Genomic DNA, 22,530 nt, shown 5'->3' on the forward strand with positions numbered 1-22,530 from the left:
ATGGACGAGTGCATCTTGCCCGCTCCCAAATCGCCGCCGAACCCCCTCCTGTCCAGAGGAGGCTCTCTCTCTCTCTCTCTCCTCCCCCTGAGCTGCGATCAATGGCAGACCTGCTCAGGCCACTTGCAGTGCCTCCCCAACACGCAGTCCTCCTCACCTCTCCTCCGCACAATGACTGAGAGAGAAAGAGGGAGGGAGGGAGGGGTGTGAAAAGAAGAGTGTCCTTTCCCAAGCAAGCAGGAGCGTATCCCTAAAGCACAGCAGTGCTGCACTTCAAAACAAACACAGCCCCCTCCTCCATCGCTCTTCTGACATCTCTCTCTTCTCTCTCTCTCTTTTTCCTCCCTCTCTCCTGCGCGGCCTCTGTGGTTGGTGTGTGAGCGCTGGTGCGTCGTGTGAGGCTCGTGCAGCTGTCACGGTGCCAGACCCCTCCCACCTTCCCTCGCGCTCAACTTTTCCCTTCGCTCTCTCTCTCCCACCCCTCTCTCTCTGGCTCCTCCCTCTCCCCGGCTCTGCTGGACTCTCATTGGTCGGTCAGAAGGCAAGGCTGTGCAGCCAGAGTCCCACACCTCTGAACCTCTGCCACAAACACACAGGCACACAAACACACACTTACACAAATAGACACACACTACAATACAGCTACTGTCCAGTCACAGAAACTATTCTAACTCCACTCCCCTCTCTCTGGCTGTGCCCTCTGTCTGTGTGTGTGTGTGTTGTGTGTGTGTATGTGTGTAGGCCATGGATGCAAACATGCATATGACATGGGGTGCTCCTGTGACACAGAGGGGCAGTCATATGAACAAGAGGCATTGTGCGTTACGCAATGCAGGGCAACACAATGTCACATTCTTGACCAGGGCATGCAGCTTATCTGAAACGTGAGCCGGCATAATTACACTGCAGCGCTGCATGTTTGCATCTGAAAGGCTTCTCATGGTCGCACGCACGCAGACCACACACCAATGTGTAAAAGCAACACAAACACACACAAAGCCTGTGCTGTATGAGGAGATGCATATATACACACACACACTGCTGGAGCTGCTGTTTGTTGTGCTGCTGCTGGCGGCTGAGTGGGAGGGAGGGTCTCTCCATTTGAGGTTTCATCATTGCAGCTCATCCCACTAAGCCTCTCAGCTACTTCATCACAGCCTGGCATCTGCTTAGCGTGCACACACACACACACACACACACACACACACACACACACAGAGAGTGCATCTACAGAAACACACAGTGCACTTCACAGACAAAGCCAAACACAGACACAAAGGCTGCTCTGTTTGCAAAACAATTTTATTACAGAAAGAATTTCTGATTTGGAACAAACTGGTCTTTTAAAGAGGTACATTCAGATCAGAAGGCTGGCCACTGAACGCTCCAGATGTAAAGGGGAGGTGGGGGGGTCCTTGCCCAGGGTGCAGGGCTGTCCTCGTTTGTGCCCGCTGTTCAGCACAGCACCACACCCCAGTTATGTCTCAGCTCTTCTTCTACCAGGTAGCCTTTTAGTTCCATGGTTTTATTCTTCCTTTTTTTGGACATTTCCATTTTATTACAAAAGTGGCTGGAAAAGGTTGCATTAAAAATACAATCAAATCATTTTCATTTCTTTGTAGACAGGCAAATATGAGAATCCAAGATATTTTTTCTTTTTTTTAAGCTCTGAAAATAGCATCTCTGATGTCATTTAAAGGTTTGCTTCACTTGTAGACTTGTAACAATGCAGGCAGGTCCCCCACTCTACCCCGACCCCCAGACTACTTCGCCACACTCTGGTGATGGTGTCAGTGCTTGACCAAGCTCACATCAGCATGTACAAGGTATCAGTGTTGGGGGGTTTCGTAAAATATTGCCCCATATACAGTACTGACAAAGCCTCGCTTGCATGAATCACTAATTCTGAAAAATCACAATAGACTTCATTGCTCGTAAAGGATAAACACATCTTAAATTTTAGTGCATAAATCTCATAAATTAAACAAACAAACCTGCATCTGTCCTTTGCTTTGACCCATGACAGCTACCACTAAACGGAACACCCACTGCACTCTTAGGTGCAAGCGAGTTTGGCTTTGCCTCAACAACCTCTTTTACAGACGTATAGTCTCACTGTAAAATGCTTTCCCGTCTCTTAGAAGAAATTCAATTTTAAAAAATGACAATATAGCTCTTTAGCAATCTATAGCTCTTTTTAAAATATGGTTTTCCTCTGATAGATGAATCACCTACAAATCTGAGGCTGGATCCCAAGACACAGATCAAAAGTATCCCTGGACAACATTGTGATCCAACCACCACACAACCCAGGGCTACAGTTGTCCCCGTCTATAAAATCTGCCAGCAGAGTGTGTTATATGGGGAGAGGGGGGACAGGCGACCCTGCTGTGGCCTACAGGACATAGAGGGCCCACAGGTGACAGGGTCCAAAGCCAGAGAGGTCTGGGTGGGGCGCCAGATGCATGGCATCAGGACACGCCCACGGGGTGCTGGCCACCTGCCGTCCTGCAACCACTGTCCACTGACGGCGGCACGGCCACACACGGCTCGCTGCTCTGAAACCGGACTAGCAGTAACATTCATAAAGAGCTGTGTTGCTTTTGATATGCTCGAGAAACATACATTTTTTTTCAGTCACATGTTCATTCACGTAAGCATGCCAGAACTGGAGTGGAGTGGAGTGGGGGGTGGGGGGTGGGGGGAAGGGGGGTTATGGTCATGACGCTCAGTTTGAGCTACTTTTAGGGACACAGAAAAGGCAGATGGCGCAGACGGACATGGCGCTCATTAAAGGGACTGGCCAACACACAGTCAGGTCCTCGCTCAGGTCTGACACATTGGTCTGTGGGCTGCGCGCTCTCGGAGCACGGCTCAGCGGCTGCGTTGAGATCAGCTGTTTTCTAGTCTATACCCGTACCCAGCTCCTGGCGAGCGAAAGGGGCTACGCTGATCTCAGACCAGCGCTGCTGCTCCTCTGAGACACATGCTGCGACGGGACCCTGAGGAGCACAGATCTCAGCCCATCACTGGTGGAGAGGGGAGAGGGGCGTGGAGCGTGGGGCGCTCGGTTCAGGCAAGAAAACAAAACAACCTCCATCTGTGGTCACCTTGGATAGGACACAGGTGGACCTAACTGGCACAAAATGATAACAGTTGACTAAAAATGGATTTAATGGATCAAAGGATTCATGTCATAAAAATAGAGCAATTTTTTTTTGTGAGTAAAATTACGTTAACAATAAATACAATGTTCAGAGAGAAAAAATCACACAAGTCAAATAACAAGTCATTCCGTAAATAGATTTGTTTTTTTTTTTAGAAAAGTGATTGAAATGGCAATGTTGAGATGGAATGTATGAAGCTCTTATCTATGGAGGGAAATATACTGTGGGAACCCATGGGAGAAAGCACAGGTCAGAGCTGCGGGTCCAGCCCATGTGGACCGGTCAGTGGTGAGGGGGTGATGAGGTCCAAGGTGGGCAGTCGCAGTGTGCTTGCGACGTGGCCCCGCGGTGGCACCGCCTCTGGGCATGTGTGGGGGCAGCTCGTGAGTTGGCACTTTTCTGAGTTCCGGGAGAGCGATACGATCTCCAGCCTCAGCAAAGCCACTGTAACAAAACATGGACGTGCATGTCTATGTGCGTGAGTGCATACAGTATGAGTGTGTGCATGTCATAAACATGTGCCTCTTTTGTGGCATGCGTGCGTGTGAGTGAGTGCGTGAGTGAGGGGGGGGGGGGGGGGTTGTGTGAGTGGGGGAGTGCAGGTGGCCTGCTGGGGTCACACAATGGCAGGGCTGGTAGACTGGCCCTGATGTCATGGCTCAGAGTGAAACAGGATCTCTTTCAGCACAGCCTCCTGTCCTCTCTCACACACTAGGGGGCGCACAGTCTCTATGTCACACATTCTCTTGCTCTCTCACACACACACACACACACACACACACACACACACACACACACACACACACACACACACACACACACACACACACACACACACACACACACTCACACTCACACTCACACTCACACTCTCTCTCTAATAGTAACTTGTCTCTTGTACTAAATATCACTTATACCTGAACCCCACATCCTGAAAACACATTTTTTTTTGGCTTTAAGCGACAATATATTTATATAAATAATCACTTTGACTTTGTATAGAACATATTTCATAGAATTTCATTCTTAATCCATCTCTAGATAGCCTAAACATAAACACCCAATAAAAGAGAAACAAAACAAGCTAATACACTAAAACAATTCTGGGGGACCGGGGGGGGAAAAATGTCTCGTTCACTTCTTTTACTTTTCCCAAGCACACACACATGCCCAACCAAGCACACACACGATTGGGATTGGGATTGGGGTAACATAAGTAAGAGGGTAACGAGGGACATGGCACCCTAAGCTTGAGCCTCTGCTCTCGTTGATCCCGAGTGAGTGAGCGAGGAAGCGGTCGATGCACTTTAAGACACGGCATGTTGTTGAAAGGCAGCTTTTGAACCCACAGGGTCGAGGCCCCCGATGCAGCATCTTCACAGAGAGCTCTACGTGCGGCCCTCTCTGGCCAAGGGGCAGGGAAACCCAAATGCAAAACACACACACACACACACACACAAATGCACACACACACATACACACACACACACACGGAAGAGCTATGGTGGGAGGTGTGGGAGGTGTGGGGGGGTGGAGTTGGTGCTCTTGGACCAAGAAAGAAAAGAGCTAAACACAACAAAGCCTTTTGAATGAGCTCAGACAGAGCTGGAACTGGATTCTCTGGTAGACAAGATGGAATGTAGTATTCCTCTATGGGGGCAGGATCTGGGGGGGTCGGGGGGGCTCTGGCCCACCCTTCATGCGGGAGGGGGGTGCGGACGGCTCGGGGTGGAGGGTCCCCACTGGGGCAGCAGTGCTGTGTCTGCGTCCAGCATGGCAGCTCGCTCATCTGGAGCTGCGGTCATCTCCAGTGCAGTGGCATTCAGGGAAGGGCAGAGGAGTGGGGGGGGGGGGGGTTCACGTCAGGGGGCAAGTATGGCGGAGACGAGAGAAAATGAAAACGTCATGCTTCCCCTTGGTGTGAAACGCTCAGTAAAAAATCGGTAGAAAAAACACTGACAAACAAAGCCACGTGCGGAGAGACCCTGCACACAGTATGCTCTGGACAGAGACATGCTGAGGAACGAGAGAAAGAGAGGGAGAGAGAGGGGGGGGGGAGAGGAGAGGAGAGCAGACATGTGTAACGGAGTAGGCCTGGAAAAGCCTGCTGTTTTGTCTTGTCCTTTTTTAATTTTCATTCTTTCTTTTTCTAAGTCTTCCTCCTCAGATCTGTTTCCTGGTTTTCTTTTGCCTTTTTGGATCAGGCAGAAGAGTGGGCAGCTGCTGGGGTCTTCACAAACCCTTTTCAGTCCCGCTCCTTTAGGTGCTTGTAGGAGATAGGTGTGATCGCAGCAACCTTCTGTGGAAGACACACACACACACACACGTGACTCAGTCTAAAACCTGGCAATAAGACAAATAAATCTCCCAGAATCTGAATCGGGCATAGAACAGGCACAACGATTAAAAGATACCTGCAAATTGCACCAGATATTGCTTCTATTCTATTCACACCTCCTCCATAATGAGAACTCCAGCAAGACCCCACAAAAGGCTGCGTTTACACCGTGAGTTAAATGTGACCCTATTCTGATTTTTTTGCTCAGATGTGGCACGATATCGATGTGCCGCATGGACGTATTAACACAGGGGAAAAACACATGGATTGCAATATTTTCAGATCGGTTTCAGGCCTCATTCATATGTGGAAATAAATCAGATATGAATCGGATATGTGCCAATGTGACCGGCAGATCAGATATCCTAATCACTTTCAACTTGCAAATCGCTGAAAATGCCCACAGTCTTTCACTATTTTTGCATTTACATTACACACAATGTTGCCTTCATGTGCTCGCCTGGCAGAACGGAGAAATGAAAATAAAGATGTAGATGTCTGAAATGAGGCCCTCCCCTTTTCTTTTTTGCCTATTTTGCGGGCTTCTCAAGATACTTCAGAAATGAAAGTAAACAACGCACCGTTGACAGAGCCTTATAAGTCCAGCTGGTGTTATTTTGTGCGTTTCCCGTTGCTGTCTGTATGTCTACTTTCATTTCGGGTGGCCAAAATCCCGGTACGCATTTCTGGCTGTCTCAAGTGTAGAGCAAACTAGTGAACCGTGTAAACACACATCTGATATGGGCCAAGATGAAGCGTAAATGTAAACAGACAGTCCAAAAAGTTAGGACTCTGCATACCAGTGTAAACGCAGCCAAAATCAGTTTCAAGGGGATGGGTCCATGGGACATTTTCAAAGCAAAACATCTTTAAACAAGTGTAACAGAGACAACATATTCATTGACAAATATATATAGAAATCATCATGACGACAGACAGAGAGAGACCCAAAGAGCTTGAGGATTAGGTTGGAGTTGATTAGTTTGATCACAGTAAGCCATGGCGTCGCTCCCCTTTCACTTTCACCTTCACATACTGTATGATATCTGCAAACCCAAAGCCCCGGATGGAAACACCAGGGCCTGTACTGCAACGAGAGCCTGATGGAGCTGGAGAACTGACCCCAGAACAGCTGGAATCCTTCAGCTTTGGGTCACGCAGGGTTTAGGGTCGAGCTGCACGCCAGATCTGGAGTCAGTTCTCCAGCCACATAGTTCTTCAGAGTGTCAGTGCAGAGTCAGAGCAGGATCCTGCTCCTGGGGGCCTGATTGGTCAAGTCATCTGATTGAGACCAATGCTCGTCATCCTCTCCCAGCGGTCAGATTGTGCTGAAGCAGGAGACTCCAGTGACCGGCCCAGCAGCAGGATCCCGCTGCTCTCAGAAGACAAGGCCACAGACGCCGCCCCCCGAAACCCAGGAGAAGGGGAGAGGAGTCCCTTCCCTACTTTACCTGTCCGGGTGGTAGAGCGAGTCCTCTGACAGCTAGAGGAGGAGAGAGAAGCTTGGGGTTAAGACCTGCTGTGCTGATGAGTGATCACTGCCCCCTACCCCAGCCCACCCCCGTACACCCACAGTGACCCCTCCCTCCCCTGACCACAGGACCCAGCGGCCCACTACCACACACACGCAGGCAGGCAGGCATCCCGGGGGCAGTAGCAGCCAGCAGGCACAAGCACCACGGCACAGGCATGCACTGTCGGAGGCCGCGCGCCAACTGCGTGAGGGTGGAGGGGAGGTCACCGCGGGCACCACACACGCGTGACCAGGGACACGCAGTGTCCAGACGCAGAGGGCTGTGGTCACCACCGCCGAGGGTGCGCATGCACGACTGACCAGGAACACAAAGGTGGAGTCCCGAGGGTGCGGCCACAACCACAAGAGGGATGGACACAGACAGGACTACCACAATACAGGAGGGGGGGGGGGGGGGGGGGGTGCTGGGGTTAGAAGAATTGGCCCGCTGCTAGAATTACTCAACACCGACACCCACAGTTATTTACAAGACGTACAAACACGTACATATACACACCCAAACACACACACACGCCAACAAACAAAACAAACACACACGCCCACACACACACATACAGGACCTGACGAGGAAGATTCCCTACAGAGCGGCTCGGCTTGAGCGGAATTGAGTTTCATTAAAACCAGATTAGGGGGGAGAATTACAGGTTGGGTGCATGCAGGGAGCACGGAGGAGTAGTGTGTCCCCGTCCCATGGTGAGCTGAACAGATCATTCATCATGCCCGCCCCTCCTCTAGGCCTCTAGGGCGGCCACTGGAGCTGTTCACTAGCCCTCTCCTGCTGCTCGCAACTCAGTAGCCAGTCAGGGAGGCTCTGCTGGACTAATCTGGCAGTGTGGAGGAACTAAGTACATCTGGCACCATAATGTCTCTTCAGCCCACCATAGGGACCTCATCCTGCAGTGTAGGAGAGAGGAGAGAGGCTCACTCTGGATTTAGGGTTCAAATGGAGGAGTAGGAGGACTAAGTCTGGCAGGACTGAGGTCAGCCTGTTTACTCATTGGAGGTTTATTGAGCTCTAGAGAAGCGGATTGGCTGCGGAAGGTTGAGGGGGCGGGGTCTCTCTAAGGTTTTCTAGGGAGAGACAGCAGAGAGAGAGAGAGAGACAGAGGGGCCCGGGGCTGGTACCTGGTCATAAGACAGTATTGGACTCGTCTGAAAAGGTTCTCATGAGCAGGGGTCTGGCTGAGGCCCGGGGAGACGGGGAGGCCGACGGCCTCGGCTTCTTCTGAAAGGGCGATGGGAGAGACACTTAAGGAGGAGACACGTCTCGCGCACACACACACACACACACACACACCAAACACATGCACACACACGCACGCACGCACACGCACACACAGTAAAGGGACAAAAACATTGCGCCTGGACATGTCTTAACATTCTCTCCGGTTCTGTATGTCCATTAAACTCCTCCCAGTGAGAGAGGCGCTGTTTTGGCCGCGGACTCCCTCTGTTCCCCATGGCTGGGCACAAGACACACGGAAGACACTCAGACACACAAGCACCCTCTGGGAGTGTGGGCCGTCTCGGACACCAACCAACTACACAGACATCCATGCCAAGTGGCCGCGGGTGGAGCCGCGGGTGGAGGGAGCGTTGCTGGGCGGTGCCAGGCTGGGCTGCGTGGCCATGCAGGGGGAGGCCCGTGTGCTTGCGTGCGGAGTGGCGGTCACCTGGGCGGGCGGGCTGGCATGCACACACAGCACACAGTGGGGGAGCAGGCGACGCAGTGGAGCACCTGCTCTCATTAGGAACAGCCCTGCCTCACGCCCTCATGCACACACACACACACACACACACACACACACACACACACACACACACACACACACACACACACACACACATACACACTATTCACACACACACTATTGAGATCAACACCTGCCTAAACGATACAGCCACTGGCTCCACTGACTGCTTGATTTAGTAGTTACATCATAAAAAACTCATTTTGCAAACACCAAGACACACCCAGACACACACATCCACCCACACACACACACACACACAATAAACCTGCTCCATGTCAGGCTGGCAGCAGATCCCAGTGCACTCACAAACCCAGCCTAGTGCCAGTGTCCAACACATCAGGCGCTCCAAATGCCCTGCGTCAGAGTGAGTGCCTGTGGGGATGCCACGCCTGAACTGGAGGAGTGACCAGTCAACAGAGAGGGAGAGTGGACAGGACAGGGGAGCAGGCAGGCCAGTAGAGCCAGAGGCAGTGAGGGAGAAGAGGAGGAGGAGGAGGAGGAGGAGGAGGAGGAGGAGGAGGAGGAGGGAGTTAAGGAGCAGGCAGAGAGACCTCAGTCACTCCAGGAGAAGCTGTGAGTGCTGGCGGTCTGCGACAGCATGAAGATGGTGGACGTCCCAGAGGTAGGAAGGCGTCGCTTGATCTGCAGGCATCACAGCAGAAGGACAGAGAGAGGGAGAGGGAGAGAGAGAGAGAGAGGAGAAAGAGAGAGAGCGTGGGAGGGGGAGAGGGAGGACAATAAACAGAGAGCAGGAGTGAGAGAGGGCAGAGGAGGAGAGATCAGGAGGGAAAACAGGCTTAAGAGAAAAGCTGTGAACATTAGAGGAAGTCTGTTAAGGAGGGCGACGGGTGCACACCAGATGAGACACTGAAGGAGACGAATGAGCACAGGAACAGACAGAAGAGAACATATGTGACCATTCATAGCGAAATCAGTCGTTTTGCGCACAACGTTATTTTGAGAAAATCAACAATAACAAACTTCAGGGTTAAAATGTTGAATTTCACGTTTTCGCCTAATTCGACTGTATACAGTCTACAGTTTCATATCGTGAACGCATTTCACGGAAAAACACGTTTTGACTGTTAAACCCGGCGAAGATTCAACACATTTGCTGTCATTCCCGTTGTGCACGCGCCGCTTAAAAAGGTGATTTCTCCTCTTCTGGCATATCGTGACAGGAGAACCATGTCAACTTTGGATGCTGTTATCTTAGCGATAGTTTGTGTAATACCCTCGATATACATATCGTTGGAAAGCTTAGTTTATGGCCGTTCACGTGAGCGTTAATTTTACCGAAACGACTGGTTCCGCTTTACAGGGTCACATATAGTCTGCTGAAGGAGCGTCTTCCTCCTCCTCCTCCTGACGGACACTCTACACAAGTGACAACTGACCAGTGCTGGCCTACATGGGGGCCGGAGCGCTGCTGACCCAGTTTGACGTGCTCCGCTGGACTCCCCGAGGCACTGAGCGCTTTGAAGTGTGCGCTCCCTTCAGAGGCCCGACTCCGCGGTGGCGTTCACACCCGCTCAGCGTCCACTACAGCGAGCCCCCTCCACAGAGTCCGCAGCGTTCACCTCCCCCCCGTCCCATTAAATATACAGCTGCAGCGCTCCTCTCTAAGTGGCGCGGATCGGGCCAGAGAAGGACGAGGAGATGAGACGACAGGACGGGTCTACGTTCCTGCGGAGCTCGTCTCTCACCGTGATTTATCGCCGACTAAAAATAGCGGCCAGCTTGCGCCCGGTGTTTACCTTTCTGCCGTCACAAAACACTGACTTCCGTCTAAGCCTGTGAGCGGCGGCGGCTAATTAATGAGCGACACGCACAGCTCACTCTGCTGACAGGTGGTGGGGTAACGGGGGCCCAGCGTGGTCAGTGGGCGGGAGAGGGTGGACGAGGCTGGCAAGGGGCTACGCTACGCTCTGCTGGACACCGCTGCTCTGCTGGAGAAGTGGCTAACTCACTCGGCCAGATGTGCTAAGGCCACCGGCTACTGACAGCTTGCTTGCCCAGGACTTTACCCTACAAGACGGGGGTGGAGGACCGGGGAGGGTGGGATCTTTAAAACAGAGGCAAAGGGCAACCGGATACACTTCATCAGAGCTGGACATCAATAGAGAGGGAGAGAGAGAGGGAGAGGGAGAAAGAGAGAGAGAGAGAGAGAGAGAGAGAGAGATACAGAGAGAGAGAGATACAGCGAGAAAGAGAAAGAGAAATAGAGAACCTGGCCAGGAATGAAGTGTGTAATTAGCTGAACTGACTTCCTGTTTGAGTGAACAGTGAGCATCTCAGTGGATCGCCCCCCTCCCCCCCTCCCCCACGGTCAGTTAATGGAGATGAAGGTCCACTGCAGCGGCACCACTTTGATGCCCAGAGCCCCCAACACAAGACATTTAGACAGGGTGGAGAGGAAAGAGGAAAGGGGAATAAGGGACAGGGTGGAGGAGAGGAGAGGGGGACTAAGGGACAGGGTGGAGGAGAAGAGAGGAGAGGGGGACTAAGGGAAAGGGTGGAGGAGAAGAGAGGAGAGGGGGACTAAGGGAAAGGGTGGAGGACACAGAAAAGACAATGATGTGGAGCTTCTTGTGTTCAGTATCAATCAGCAAAAGACAGGAGATAATGTAAACCTATGAATGTAGATCACTGTACATTTTGAGTGGGTGTGTCTGTGTGTGTACGTGCATGTATGCTTTGCGTATGTGCGTATGTGCGTGTGCTATGTGTGCGTATGCATGTATGCCTTGAGTAGATGTGTGTGTGTGTGTGTGTGTGTGTGTGTGTGTGTGTGTGCGTTACCTGTCGCGCATGGCTCTTGGGCTTGCGGAAGATCAGCTGCAGGACGTCGGGCAGCAGGCAGAGCAGAATGAGGAGGATGATGACCAGCCAGGCCGACACCGAACTCAGCATGTTAGCAAACACAAAGTACAGCCGCTGCTGCTTCAGAAACGGCCTGCAGGAGAGAGGGAGAGAGAGAGAGAGAGAGAGAGAGAGAGAGGGAGATAGGGAGAGAGAGTGTGTGAGTGTGTGTTGTAGAACATTAATCTTGGGGAGGAATCAAATCAAATCAAACAACATGTCTATCATGCACATAATCAATGTTATGTCTGCACTTTGTGAGACAAACAATAACAATGCTAATGTTATCTCAGTACATCAGTAGGTCTAAATAGCAGCTCCATATCTTAACAGGTGTCTATAAGAGGGTCAGTAACAGGTGAGAGGTGACTGTGCAGGACGGTGCTGTGAGCGCAGCTCACCATATGATGCCCCCCCAGAAGAAGCTGAAGAACACGTAGAAGGCCAGAGAGCCCCAGATGACAAAGTGGTTAATCCAGGTCCAGTGCCGCGTGTCCAGCGCCAGCTACAGTGGGAGGGGAGGAGAGGAGGAGGGGAGGAAGGGAGGAGGAGGAGAGGAGGATGAGAGGGAGGAGAGAAGGAGGAGAGAGGAGGAGGGGAGGGGATGAGAGGGAGGAGAGAAGGAGGAGAGAGGAGAGAGATGAGAGAGAGAGGGAGAGGGGAAGAAAAGAGGAGAGGAGGAGAGAGGACACCTTTATCATTGGTGTCTCGGTGGTGTTGTTGAACACAAAATGGCACAATAAACAGCACAGTAAAATAAAAGTAAATGGAGCTGAAGGCGGCGCAGATCAAACGGGCGCAAGTCGGCGCGAGGATCTCATAAATCCCACGCAGAGTGGCCACACACAATGGCCAGCCGTAACTCAGGGCTATTCCACTCACCTTGAGGGTGACTGTGAACACAAGGACGGTAAACACAATGGTCCCGTAGGACCAGTTCCCAAACACCTGCGACAAACAACAGACAGGTTAGAGCGCACAGATTAGCACCAGACCACAAAGGCTGAAAGCCACCCCACCCTAATTCACCCAGCATGTCCTTTCATGTCAATCATACAGTATGTCATCTCCTTCCTTCAAAAACAGGCTAAACAACTGTGAATGCAGCTGCATGTGTATTTCCATCTACATCTGGTGCTGCCACCCACAATGAGATTACACAAATCTACAGTGCACCTCAGGGCACTGGACGTGGCATTAACCCGAGGAGCTCTGTGTGCTTTTGCCACCAGTGTGGGCACGCTAGGCAAACAGTGCAGGACTGACCTGGCCGTTGTCCTGCAGGGCTGGGTTGCTGAAGAGGAGTCGGACCCCAAAGAAGAACATCAGGCCTTGGAAGACCCCTAGTATGGTCCAGGACAAGAAGGGCCACACGCGCAGCATAGCGTTCTTAGCGACCTCCCTGAAGAGAGGGATGACAAGAGAGGAGAAGAGAGATGAAGACACGCATTAAGAGAGCTATAAAAAAAGAGTGAGAGACTGAACGAGGGATCAAAAAGATAAATATAAAATGAGATGGATTATTCTTTCCACTTCGTTATGTATACTAGTAGTATGATACTACACTTCATTACCATTGGGGTTACCTAGATATGTCATGAGAATATACACAAATTGAGTTTGAATAGAAATACAGCAAACAAACGATTGACTATGGACTATAATTAATCATTTTATATTAAGTAAAAATGTTTCCTTCGAACTTGATTACATCAAAGAATTCCCTATTCATTTAAAAAAATAAGGAAATGATCCTCTTAACAGTGCAGTAGGAGGTGTGCATTCAAAAGTGCAATGCCGAGGTTCACCTGTAGAGGGAAGCGTTGTCCATGAGGACCTCGATGCAGATGTGCTGCTCCAAGAGGCTGAAGGCCAGGATGGGCATGGAGGTGAAGCAGATGTTGTACATCGTCAGATAGGCTGCGTCGTACAGGGGCTGGGGAGGCGTGGGCAGGGCCAGGGGGCAACCAGGGGTTAATACACAGAGAGGAACACGGGCACACACACACACACACACACACACACACACGTGTGTGGGACACCAGCACTGCAACAGGAGAGGGAAGTGGATCTGCGATGTGAGCAGTTGCCTCTCTGTTGCTGTGGCTGCATGCAGTCACCACGCTTTGTAACTGATATATATACACACACACACACACCGAGATAGTGTGGTTGTGGGCTGTGTACGCTGTGTTATGTGGGTCATAATGCACTTACAGCCCTATATAAGCCAGACTACTAGCTGCTACGCTATGCATCTCTATTTACAAGCATGAGCGTTTCACATAATAACCTTTGCATTGCACATTCATAACCCTCACTCTATGGACCTGGCGCTAAATCTGAGGACTTAGAGAGCATATGAAGGCTGGACGCTTAGTCCATGCCATATCGCTGACCTCCCAGAGGAAACTTTGGGAGCGGTACTGAACTTGTATGACTGTGTGTGGGACTAAACTTTTCTAGAAGCAAAGAAGATCTACCAAATAAAAGGGTGGGCATGTCATATTATATATATATATATATCGTCTCATCACTCACTCCAGGAGAAGAGAGAGGGAGGATTGACTGAGGGAGAAGACAGAGGAGGAAGAGGCGGTGATAAAAGAGAGAGAAGCCCCCGGCAGTTCTGGTTTTGAGGGGAGGCTTCTCTCTAGCCTGCCTGCTCAGAGGCCTGGGAGCACCACTCACCTGCTGGGAGAAGCCGCAGAAGAACTGGTACAAGAACTGAGGTAAGATGAAGCATAGGTTCTGTGGGAGGAGAGGAGAGAGAGAGAGAGAGAGAGAGAGAGAGAGAGAGAGAGAGAGAGAGAGATGCACTGTCAGTATAGTCAGGAGGGCGTGAGGCTGGCAGGCTGGGGCAGGGGAGGTGTTCTTCACAGCTGTGCTCCACTCCAGTGTGGAGTGGCCCTGAGTGGCGCATGTTTAATACATCACGTGCGCAGAGAGAGGAGAGGCTGCTGGGGGAGAGGGGTTAGTGGCTCCAGCGCGCGACCCGCCAGGCTTCTGGACAGGGCCGCTGAGCGGCTTTACACTCTTTATCTCCGGCAGTAAAAACAGCCATAAACCCTAAAGAACCTCAGCTCAGCCGACTGTAGGAATACCAGATCCTACAAGTTCTCCACTTTCCATTTGCTTTACTTTAAGTGTGCACAAAATACGTACTATACTGTAGCTATGAGACAGATGTTGATATAGATACAGTTTTATTTAAGCGTACTCAAAATACTTACTGCAGCTATGAGACATGAGCTGATATGGATGTGGATTTTTTACACAGAGCACTTGAATCAAAGCATACTGTAATGACAGTCAACATAGTTAATGGCATGTAAAGGACTGAGTACAGCACCAAAGGACAACATCTGGACTGTACTGTACATGGACTGTTCTGCGTCCTATCCTGCGATCGTATGTGCCTGCTGTTCTGATCTCCACACTACATCCCTGTGTGGGGACACACAGAGCTGTGTAGGTACTATATCTCACCTTGTAGAAGAAGTACTGGACCAGGTGGGCACACAGAGTTGTGTAGGTGCTGTATCTCACCTTGTAGAAGAAGTACTGGACCAGGTGGGCACACAGACATGTGTAGGTGCTGTATCTCACCTTGTAGAAGAAGTACTGGACCAGGTGGGCACACAGACATGTGTAGGTGCTGTATCTCACCTTGTAGAAGAAGTACTGGACCAGGTGGGCACACAGACATGTGTAGGTGCTGTATCTCACCTTGTAGAAGAAGTACTGGACCAGGTGGGCGATGCGCACATAGTACAGGTGCCCGTGGGCCAGCAGCAGCTTCTTTAAGTGCTTGACTTTAGGGATGGCATAGTCACTGTTCCGCACCGCCTGGCGCCCCTCCTTCCCCTTTATACCTGAGAGAGACAGACAGACAGAGAGAGAGAGAGAGAGACAGACAGACAGACAGACAGACAGACACACAGAGAGGTATGAAAGCAAAGTCAAGTACATCCCAAGACGCATAGCAGACAGTGTTTATCTGAGCATGATGCTGCCTTATCGGTGTTCATATTTACCAATGCCCACGTGTGCCTCCAGGATCATGCTGACATCATTGGCCCCATCACCAATGGACAGGGTTATGGGTGAGCCTTTGGAGTTCTTCACCATTCTTACAATCTACAGAGCAGAGGACCAGGGCCAGAGAGAGGAGAGACACAGTTAGAGAGAAGAATTTAGAGTAGAGCAGTGGTTCTTAACTGGTCTGGCTTTGGGACCCACAATTTCCTATGTTCATAAAGTCGCGACCCATATATTTATTTAGCGTTCAAGCCAACGGATATGGTGAGCTACATGGTAACATGCAAAGTGCCTGTAGACCTACTTGTCTGGAACATGCAGATGCTTGGCATCACATTTGTGTTTACCACTAAAATGCTGTCTGACATGACTGATTACATAAACATTGTTTATGTCCATGGCAATGACTGACACTGGCTGCAAATAAAGCCTGTCAAAATAAAGGTACCATATTAGATCTGATAAGGTAGCATTTTGAATAAAATCTCCGTGACGGACCCAGAGTGGTTCCACGACCATTCTTGGGTCCCGACCCACCAGTTCAGAAACACTGGAGTAGAGGGTGGAGAGGAAAACGCACTAGTAGGAGGATCTACACTTGTGCTGTTGCGTGCCCTGTTTACAAACCCTGGCACACTTCGTATTAGCCAGCTTTAGGCCGTTGATCTGTATAGATCAGGGAAATGGAAATCTCTAGAAAGGTTTGAAAATGCTCGTCAGTTGTCTGATGAAGTGGAGCAGTAGTGGTCTGGTTGATACCCACAGCCACAGGCTGGCAGAGCAACAAAGATGTCAGCCTCAACTGCCAGGAAAATGGGTTGGAATGCAAAGAAAAAAACCCTCAGGCTTCACGGCAAGAAAGTGGTGCTTCAAGAGCCCACAATAACGAGGCACTTAAACAAAAATGGGCTGCACAGACAGGTTGCCAGAAAAAACCCACTACTGCACCAATGCCACAAAACAGAAGGCTTACAATATGCCAAACAGCACTTAGACAAGCCTCAGAACTTCTGGAGCAAAGTCATTAGGAATGCTGAGACCAACACCAAACTTAATGGTCACAATCATAAACGATAGGTTTGAAGAGAAGCAAGCAAGGCCTATGATGAGAAGTTCACCATCTGTACTATTAAGAGTTCATGCATGACAACCCAAGGGTCCTGAAGACTTTTTATCAAGCAGAGAATCTACCATATGAGAAACTATCATAAAGGATGGCTAGCCATCATTGATGCTAGGGGAACAACACACATGATGCATGAAGAACTAAGAGTATGGCAACTTTTGAACATGATTCATTTCTTGATTTGTTTAATGCCATTAAAATAAAAGTAATGTTTTTTTGGCAGATCATGGTTATCTTAAGAAGATGGTACACATTTGACTAATGTTGTCAGGGTATGTAAACGTATGAGCACAACTGTACATCACAACACACACACACACACACACACCTGAGCCTTTTGCAGGGGAGCCATGCGGCAGCAGAGCACAGCGCAGCAGTTCTGGCAGATCTGCAGGAAGAGGTTCTTGTAGTTGGAGTTTGCACCAGACGGGTTCAGCACCAGGGACAGCGTCGCTCCATCAATGATGAAGCCGAACTCCTGGCTTGCAGTGGTCCAACCCCTAGCACAGAAGACACACAAACAAAAAGCACTTTCAGTAAGGAAAGTTCAGTGTGTGATACAGTATGTTCTCAAAAAGACATGTGTCCCTTGAGACCTCTATGGATCAGGCAGACTGGACGTCTGGGAGTGCGGTGGGCATGTGGGTGATGGGAGTGTGATGGGAGTGTGGTGGGCATGATGTGGGTGCTGGGAGTGTGGTGGGCATGTGGGTGGTGGGAGTGTGGTGGGCATGTGGGTGCTGGGAGTGTGGTGGAGTGTGGTGGGCATGTGGGTGCTGGGAGTGTGGTGGGAGTGTGGTGGGCATGTGGGTGCTGGGAGTGTGGTGGGCATGTGGGTGATGGGAGTGTGGTGGGCATGTGGGTGATGGGAGTGTGGTGGGCATGTGGGTGATGGGAGTGTGATGGGAGTGTGGTGGGCATGTGGGTGCTGGGAGTGTGGTGGGCATGTGGGTGATGGGAGTGTGGTGGGCATGTGGGTGCTGGGAGTGTGGTGGGCATGTGGGTGATGGGAGTGTGGTGGGCATGTGGGTGATGGGAGTGTGGGGGGCATGTGGGTGATGGGAGTGTGGTGGGCATGTGGGTGATGGGAGTGTGGGGGGCATGTGGGTGATGGGAGTGTGGTGGGCATGTGGGTGATGGGAGTGTGGGGGGCATGTGGGTGATGGGAGTGTGGGGGGCATGTGGGTGATGGGAGTGTGGTGGGCATGTGGGTGGGCATGTGGGGTGCGGGCGCTGCCCACCTGGTGACGCCAGGCTTGGGGGGCGGTGCGTCCTGCACGGCTCTCTTGTGGTAGTCCAGCAGTAACTCGTGCAGCCGCTGCTCTCTGCCGCCGCCCTCCAGGGTGCGCACCGTCAGCTCCAGCAGCTCTGTGCCGCGCTGGAACAGGCGGCAGGCGTAGCACGTGGACTTGGCCGTCTCCATCTTGTCGCCCGTCAGCACCCACACCTTCATGCCCGCCCCCTGCAGCGCCTCCATGGTCTCCGCCGCCTCCTCCTGCAGTCTGGACACACACCATGGAGGAGAGAGAATCAACACACACACACACACACTTAAGTTACAATGCTTAGTCTGGGACATGGATTACACACCATGTTATCTAGGGCTGGTTTACCGTAAATGGATGAAGCCTGACGTCAGAAAGAGAACAATACATATCTCCACCTAAAACAATGTTTAATCTAGTACTACGCCTAATCCCTGTACCGGAAACTGGCCCCTTGAGTCTATGATGATTAAATGTCCATGACATCATGTCTAGAGTGTGTTGAACTGTATTCCGTGTCGAGTGTGCTTTATCCGTCCCCCTTGACCCCGTGGGCTGTGGGCTGCTGAGTCACACTGAGACAGGGTGGGCCTGGGCGAGGAGCGCTAGTGCAGAGCCAGGCCTGGAGCACATCCCAAGGACACCCAGCACAGCCATGAGTGTCCTTCTCCCCCCTCTGCCCCTCTTGGGCCCGCTCCTGACTCCTGAAGGGACAGCACTTCAAGGATTTGCGTGGATGGCTGCTGGCCAGATTTGTTTTGAGATGGTGCAGGTCTAAATGAACATGACTAGTTGTTTTGATTTGCTTTGTATTTTCCTGTTTACATTGTATTGTATGTTGTGTGTGGTGTCTTAAGCTGCTGGGACCTTGAATTTCCCCTTGGGGATCAATAAAGTATCTATCTATCTATCTATCTATCTAATCGCATTGACTTTGTCTTTGTCGTGGGAAGTTAATAACGTCGAGGTTGGTGTGGTGCCGAGGGGCTGGCGATTCAGCAGCGGTGTGTGTGTGTCCCTGACCTGTCCTCCACGGCGGTGGCTCCGATGAGGGTCAGGTCCTTCTCCACCTGGTTGTAGACGGCCGTGAGCTTCTCCTCGCGGTCCTGCAGCGCCAGGCGAGCCTCCTTCAGACGCTCCTCCGTCGCCGCAAACTCCTCCGCACCCAGCGTCTTGTAGGCCACACACAAGGTCCGGTAGCCGTCCTGAACAAATGGGAACACACACACACACACACACACAAATCAAACATGCTATATATAGCTGCAAGCGGCATTAACGGGCCCAAGCGCCCACAGTTCTGTGAGCCGTGACATTTCATCATCCATCACTGAACACACATGTGATGTGTGTGTCAAATGCACACATACTGTATGAACATCTGATGCATGTGCTAAATTTCACAAGTATTGACTGTTGCTTAGCAAAGAAGAAGAAGTATTATTATTTCTGTAATAAACATTGCAGAACCAATAGGGCTTCACACTTTCAGCGGAAGCCTCAGCCTGCACATCGGATGCTCTGGCTTTAGTACATTGCATAATCTAAAGATAGCATCTATTTCATACAGTTACACCATTACTTCAGATCATTATACCCTCAGTCACATCAATAAATAAAACATTGCACTTACACTTGCGTTACGTCACACAGAGCCATACATACATTATTAACACTAACCACACATAATCTCACCATTATCTAACACACACACACACACACACACACACACACACGAGATAGAGAATGTGAAGGCTTGTTACCGTGGCATTGCGCTCCACGTGTGTGCGGATGCGATCCACCTCCTCCTGCCTCACCCGGGGAAAGATGGAGGAGTCGGCCCCCTTACAGAAGAGCAGCGTCTCCCCTGGGCACAGAGCAGAGGTCGGAGGTCAATCGTAGGTCAGCGTGCTCACTCACTAACCAGTTGTAAGTGCTTTATGACCACACATGTACAGCTTCAAATGCAACAGAGCTAGTAACCTGAGGGCTAAACGACTATTTACCAACTCAACTGTGTGACATCAATAATCAATAACTTGGTCTATAAAGCCGGGCCTTTATTGACTCACACTGAACAGACAAGGCAGTGGTTGCCAAAAAGATTTGAGCTTGCATTTCTGACCAGGAATCCACTCAGCTTCTCACCTGTTTTGTTTCGCACGATGACACTCATACGTCTCCTCACGGGGTCAAAGTTCAGCACATGCAGTAACTCATACCTACAGAACAAGACGACAAGATCATGACTGAGTGTCCTTATCTCAAAGGGATGAGGCTATGGAGAAAAGAAGAGCACAGCAACCAGGCCAACTTACGATTCAATGTTGTTCTGTCTGTTTTTGATCTTCATTGTCTTGCTCTCGAGACCAAGGAAGGTGAAACCATACCTGAGCAGGCAAATCACATCATGGTCACAACTACAACTCCTACAACCTGTTCCAGACCCTTGCTTTTTCGTGTGTTTACTATAACTATGGAATGGTTAGACAGAAAGATGAGGGGTAATAATAAAAAATACTTCAAATAAAATTAAAGAAAGATAATAAAAAATGCTAGAAGGTAAATATGAACCCAATCTATGAAGTAAACATTTCTTCTGGGTCTCCACATGAGACGGCCACTATTGAGGTTTGAGTCACGTGTAGACACACACCAGTGTGCAGCGTGCACTGCTCTATTTGCATGCGCCATGCCCAAAGCAGCGCTCAGAGATCTATTATTTACAAGACACACAACCTCATTTATGGGGATAGTGAAAGTTTGGGTGCAGAAAAAGAAAGACATCTGCATGCTCCAGAAGCAGTGCCGACGGTAGAGTACACACACACACACAGAGAGAGAGAGAGAGAGAGAGAGAGAGAGAGAGAGAGAGAGAGAGAGAGAGAAGGGAGAGAGGGTAGAGTACACACACATAGAGAGGGGAGAGAGGATAGAGTACTACACACACACACACACACACACACAAAGAAGGGAGAGAGGGCGGCTTATTGTGCTCCATACTTCATGTTTATGGATTCCTTCACAGTTCCTTTTTCACACTATCAGAGAGCATATCCGTTCTCCATGGATTTGATTTGTAAAATCAATGAAAATGTACGCGCTATGGAATGAAATGATGGCACCGAGGAGGCCTAACCTAATTGACACAGCACTATTATTCCACAGCATATTCCCAGAGCGCAGGAATGAGCTACCCGGCTCCACAAGCCTCAGTGAGTGATATTCCTCCAACAGCAGGCACAGAAAAGAGTCCTCCACTCCCATTTGACTTGCTGTGTGAATATACAGTATTTCTTTAAAGAAACCTCTGTTCCTCACGTCTTTATCTGGAACTCAAATCCAATAAATCTGAGACACATTTACTGAGGCTTCAATGATTTTTTCCCCTTTATCCGTTATTTGCACACTTTGTACCGTTTTCACTATGGATATTACCCAATGATATAAAGCTAATACTTTACATAAAGAACATGTTGTAATAGAATACAATGAGATATGGACCGCTCCATAAGAACAGAATGGCGGGAAAAACATTACTGACAACTGTTTAAAAAGGAGTGTGTTTCCTTTAGGTTTTGGGCATGCAGGATCTTTAGAATGTTTGAGTAACCGTGCATTTTTTATTTGGTAATGTTATGAGAAGAAAGGAGATAGAGTGACTCAATATACCCAGGATGAAATGGACAAACACTCAAAGTTTTCTCCAAACCATACCAAACTCATCTCACAAGCACATTTCAAAGCATCTAAAAGAGATTAAAAGGGCCAAATCAAATTGACAAAACTTAATCTGAATCTCCTTCTACAGTAAGTAGAAGCTCAGTAAAAGCTCAGCGGGTGTAGTGTGGCTCTTACTTCATGGCTCCCTTCACCAGGGCCACCTCGTCTGGGGAGGAGGCGATGAAGCCCCGCTCCTCCTGGGCATGAGTGAGCGGACGGTCCAGCCCGTCCACCTGGTCCACCTCCGTCAGCTCGTCCGGCCCCGACTCCTTCACCTGCACCGTGTGGCACAGGCACAGCGCCCGCAGGAACAGCTCCTCCTTCTCCTGCACGCGCACACACACACACACACACACACGTTGATATTTCAGATAAGTAAAATGATCACAGTAAGTCGTAAAAAACATTTCACCTGTACTTGTTCTTGCTAGAGAGTAATGTCATGCTCTATAAGCTCCACTTAAGCGCACAGTCACACACACACACACACACACACACACACACACAGAGGAGTGTGTGACCTGAGCTGCTGGCTCAGAGGTATCATAACTCAGGTGGAGTGCTCCCGTGGGAGACGTCTCCGATGGCAAACACACAGGCCACAGGCGTGGTCAAAGTGTGTGTGTGTCGCCAACATGACATCGCGGCCTGCTCCGACACACACACACACACACACCTTCTCCTCTCCAGACAGCAGACGCTGCTCGGCCATAAAGCTAG

At 50.2% G+C, this 22,530-nt stretch overlaps 1 protein-coding gene across 4 annotated transcripts in view; it reads right to left on the reverse strand.

Moving 5' to 3' along the window:
• Positions 1-1,281: 1,281 nt before the first annotated feature.
• Positions 1,282-22,530, reverse strand: part of atp11c (ATPase phospholipid transporting 11C) — a 56,229-nt gene continuing 34,980 nt past the window's right edge. Inside the window, exons 14-31 of one of the 4 annotated variants that reach the window (XM_062524171.1) lie at positions 21,946-22,136; positions 20,406-20,477; positions 20,236-20,309; positions 19,851-19,954; positions 19,111-19,292; positions 18,064-18,324; positions 17,151-17,322; positions 15,693-15,795; positions 15,385-15,530; positions 14,347-14,406; positions 13,464-13,591; positions 12,922-13,057; positions 12,538-12,603; positions 12,057-12,160; positions 11,596-11,749; positions 8,165-8,264; positions 6,957-6,988; positions 1,282-5,466 (exon numbers count right to left, since the gene is read on the reverse strand). In XM_062524171.1, the coding sequence (XP_062380155.1) occupies positions 8,169-8,264; positions 11,596-11,749; positions 12,057-12,160; positions 12,538-12,603; positions 12,922-13,057; positions 13,464-13,591; positions 14,347-14,406; positions 15,385-15,530; positions 15,693-15,795; positions 17,151-17,322; positions 18,064-18,324; positions 19,111-19,292; positions 19,851-19,954; positions 20,236-20,309; positions 20,406-20,477; positions 21,946-22,136 (2,049 nt within the window). In that variant the 3' untranslated portion in view covers positions 1,282-5,466; positions 6,957-6,988; positions 8,165-8,168. The remainder of the gene's footprint in view (positions 5,467-6,956; positions 6,989-8,164; positions 8,265-11,595; positions 11,750-12,056; positions 12,161-12,537; positions 12,604-12,921; positions 13,058-13,463; positions 13,592-14,346; positions 14,407-15,384; positions 15,531-15,692; positions 15,796-17,150; positions 17,323-18,063; positions 18,325-19,110; positions 19,293-19,850; positions 19,955-20,235; positions 20,310-20,405; positions 20,478-21,945; positions 22,137-22,530) is intronic. The other 3 variants (XM_062524173.1, XM_062524172.1, XM_062524174.1) reach the window with 3 other exon arrangements.

The sequence above is a fragment of the Sardina pilchardus genome, chromosome 21 (genome assembly GCF_963854185.1).
Source record: "Sardina pilchardus chromosome 21, fSarPil1.1, whole genome shotgun sequence".
NCBI lineage: Eukaryota > Metazoa > Chordata > Actinopteri > Clupeiformes > Clupeidae > Sardina > Sardina pilchardus.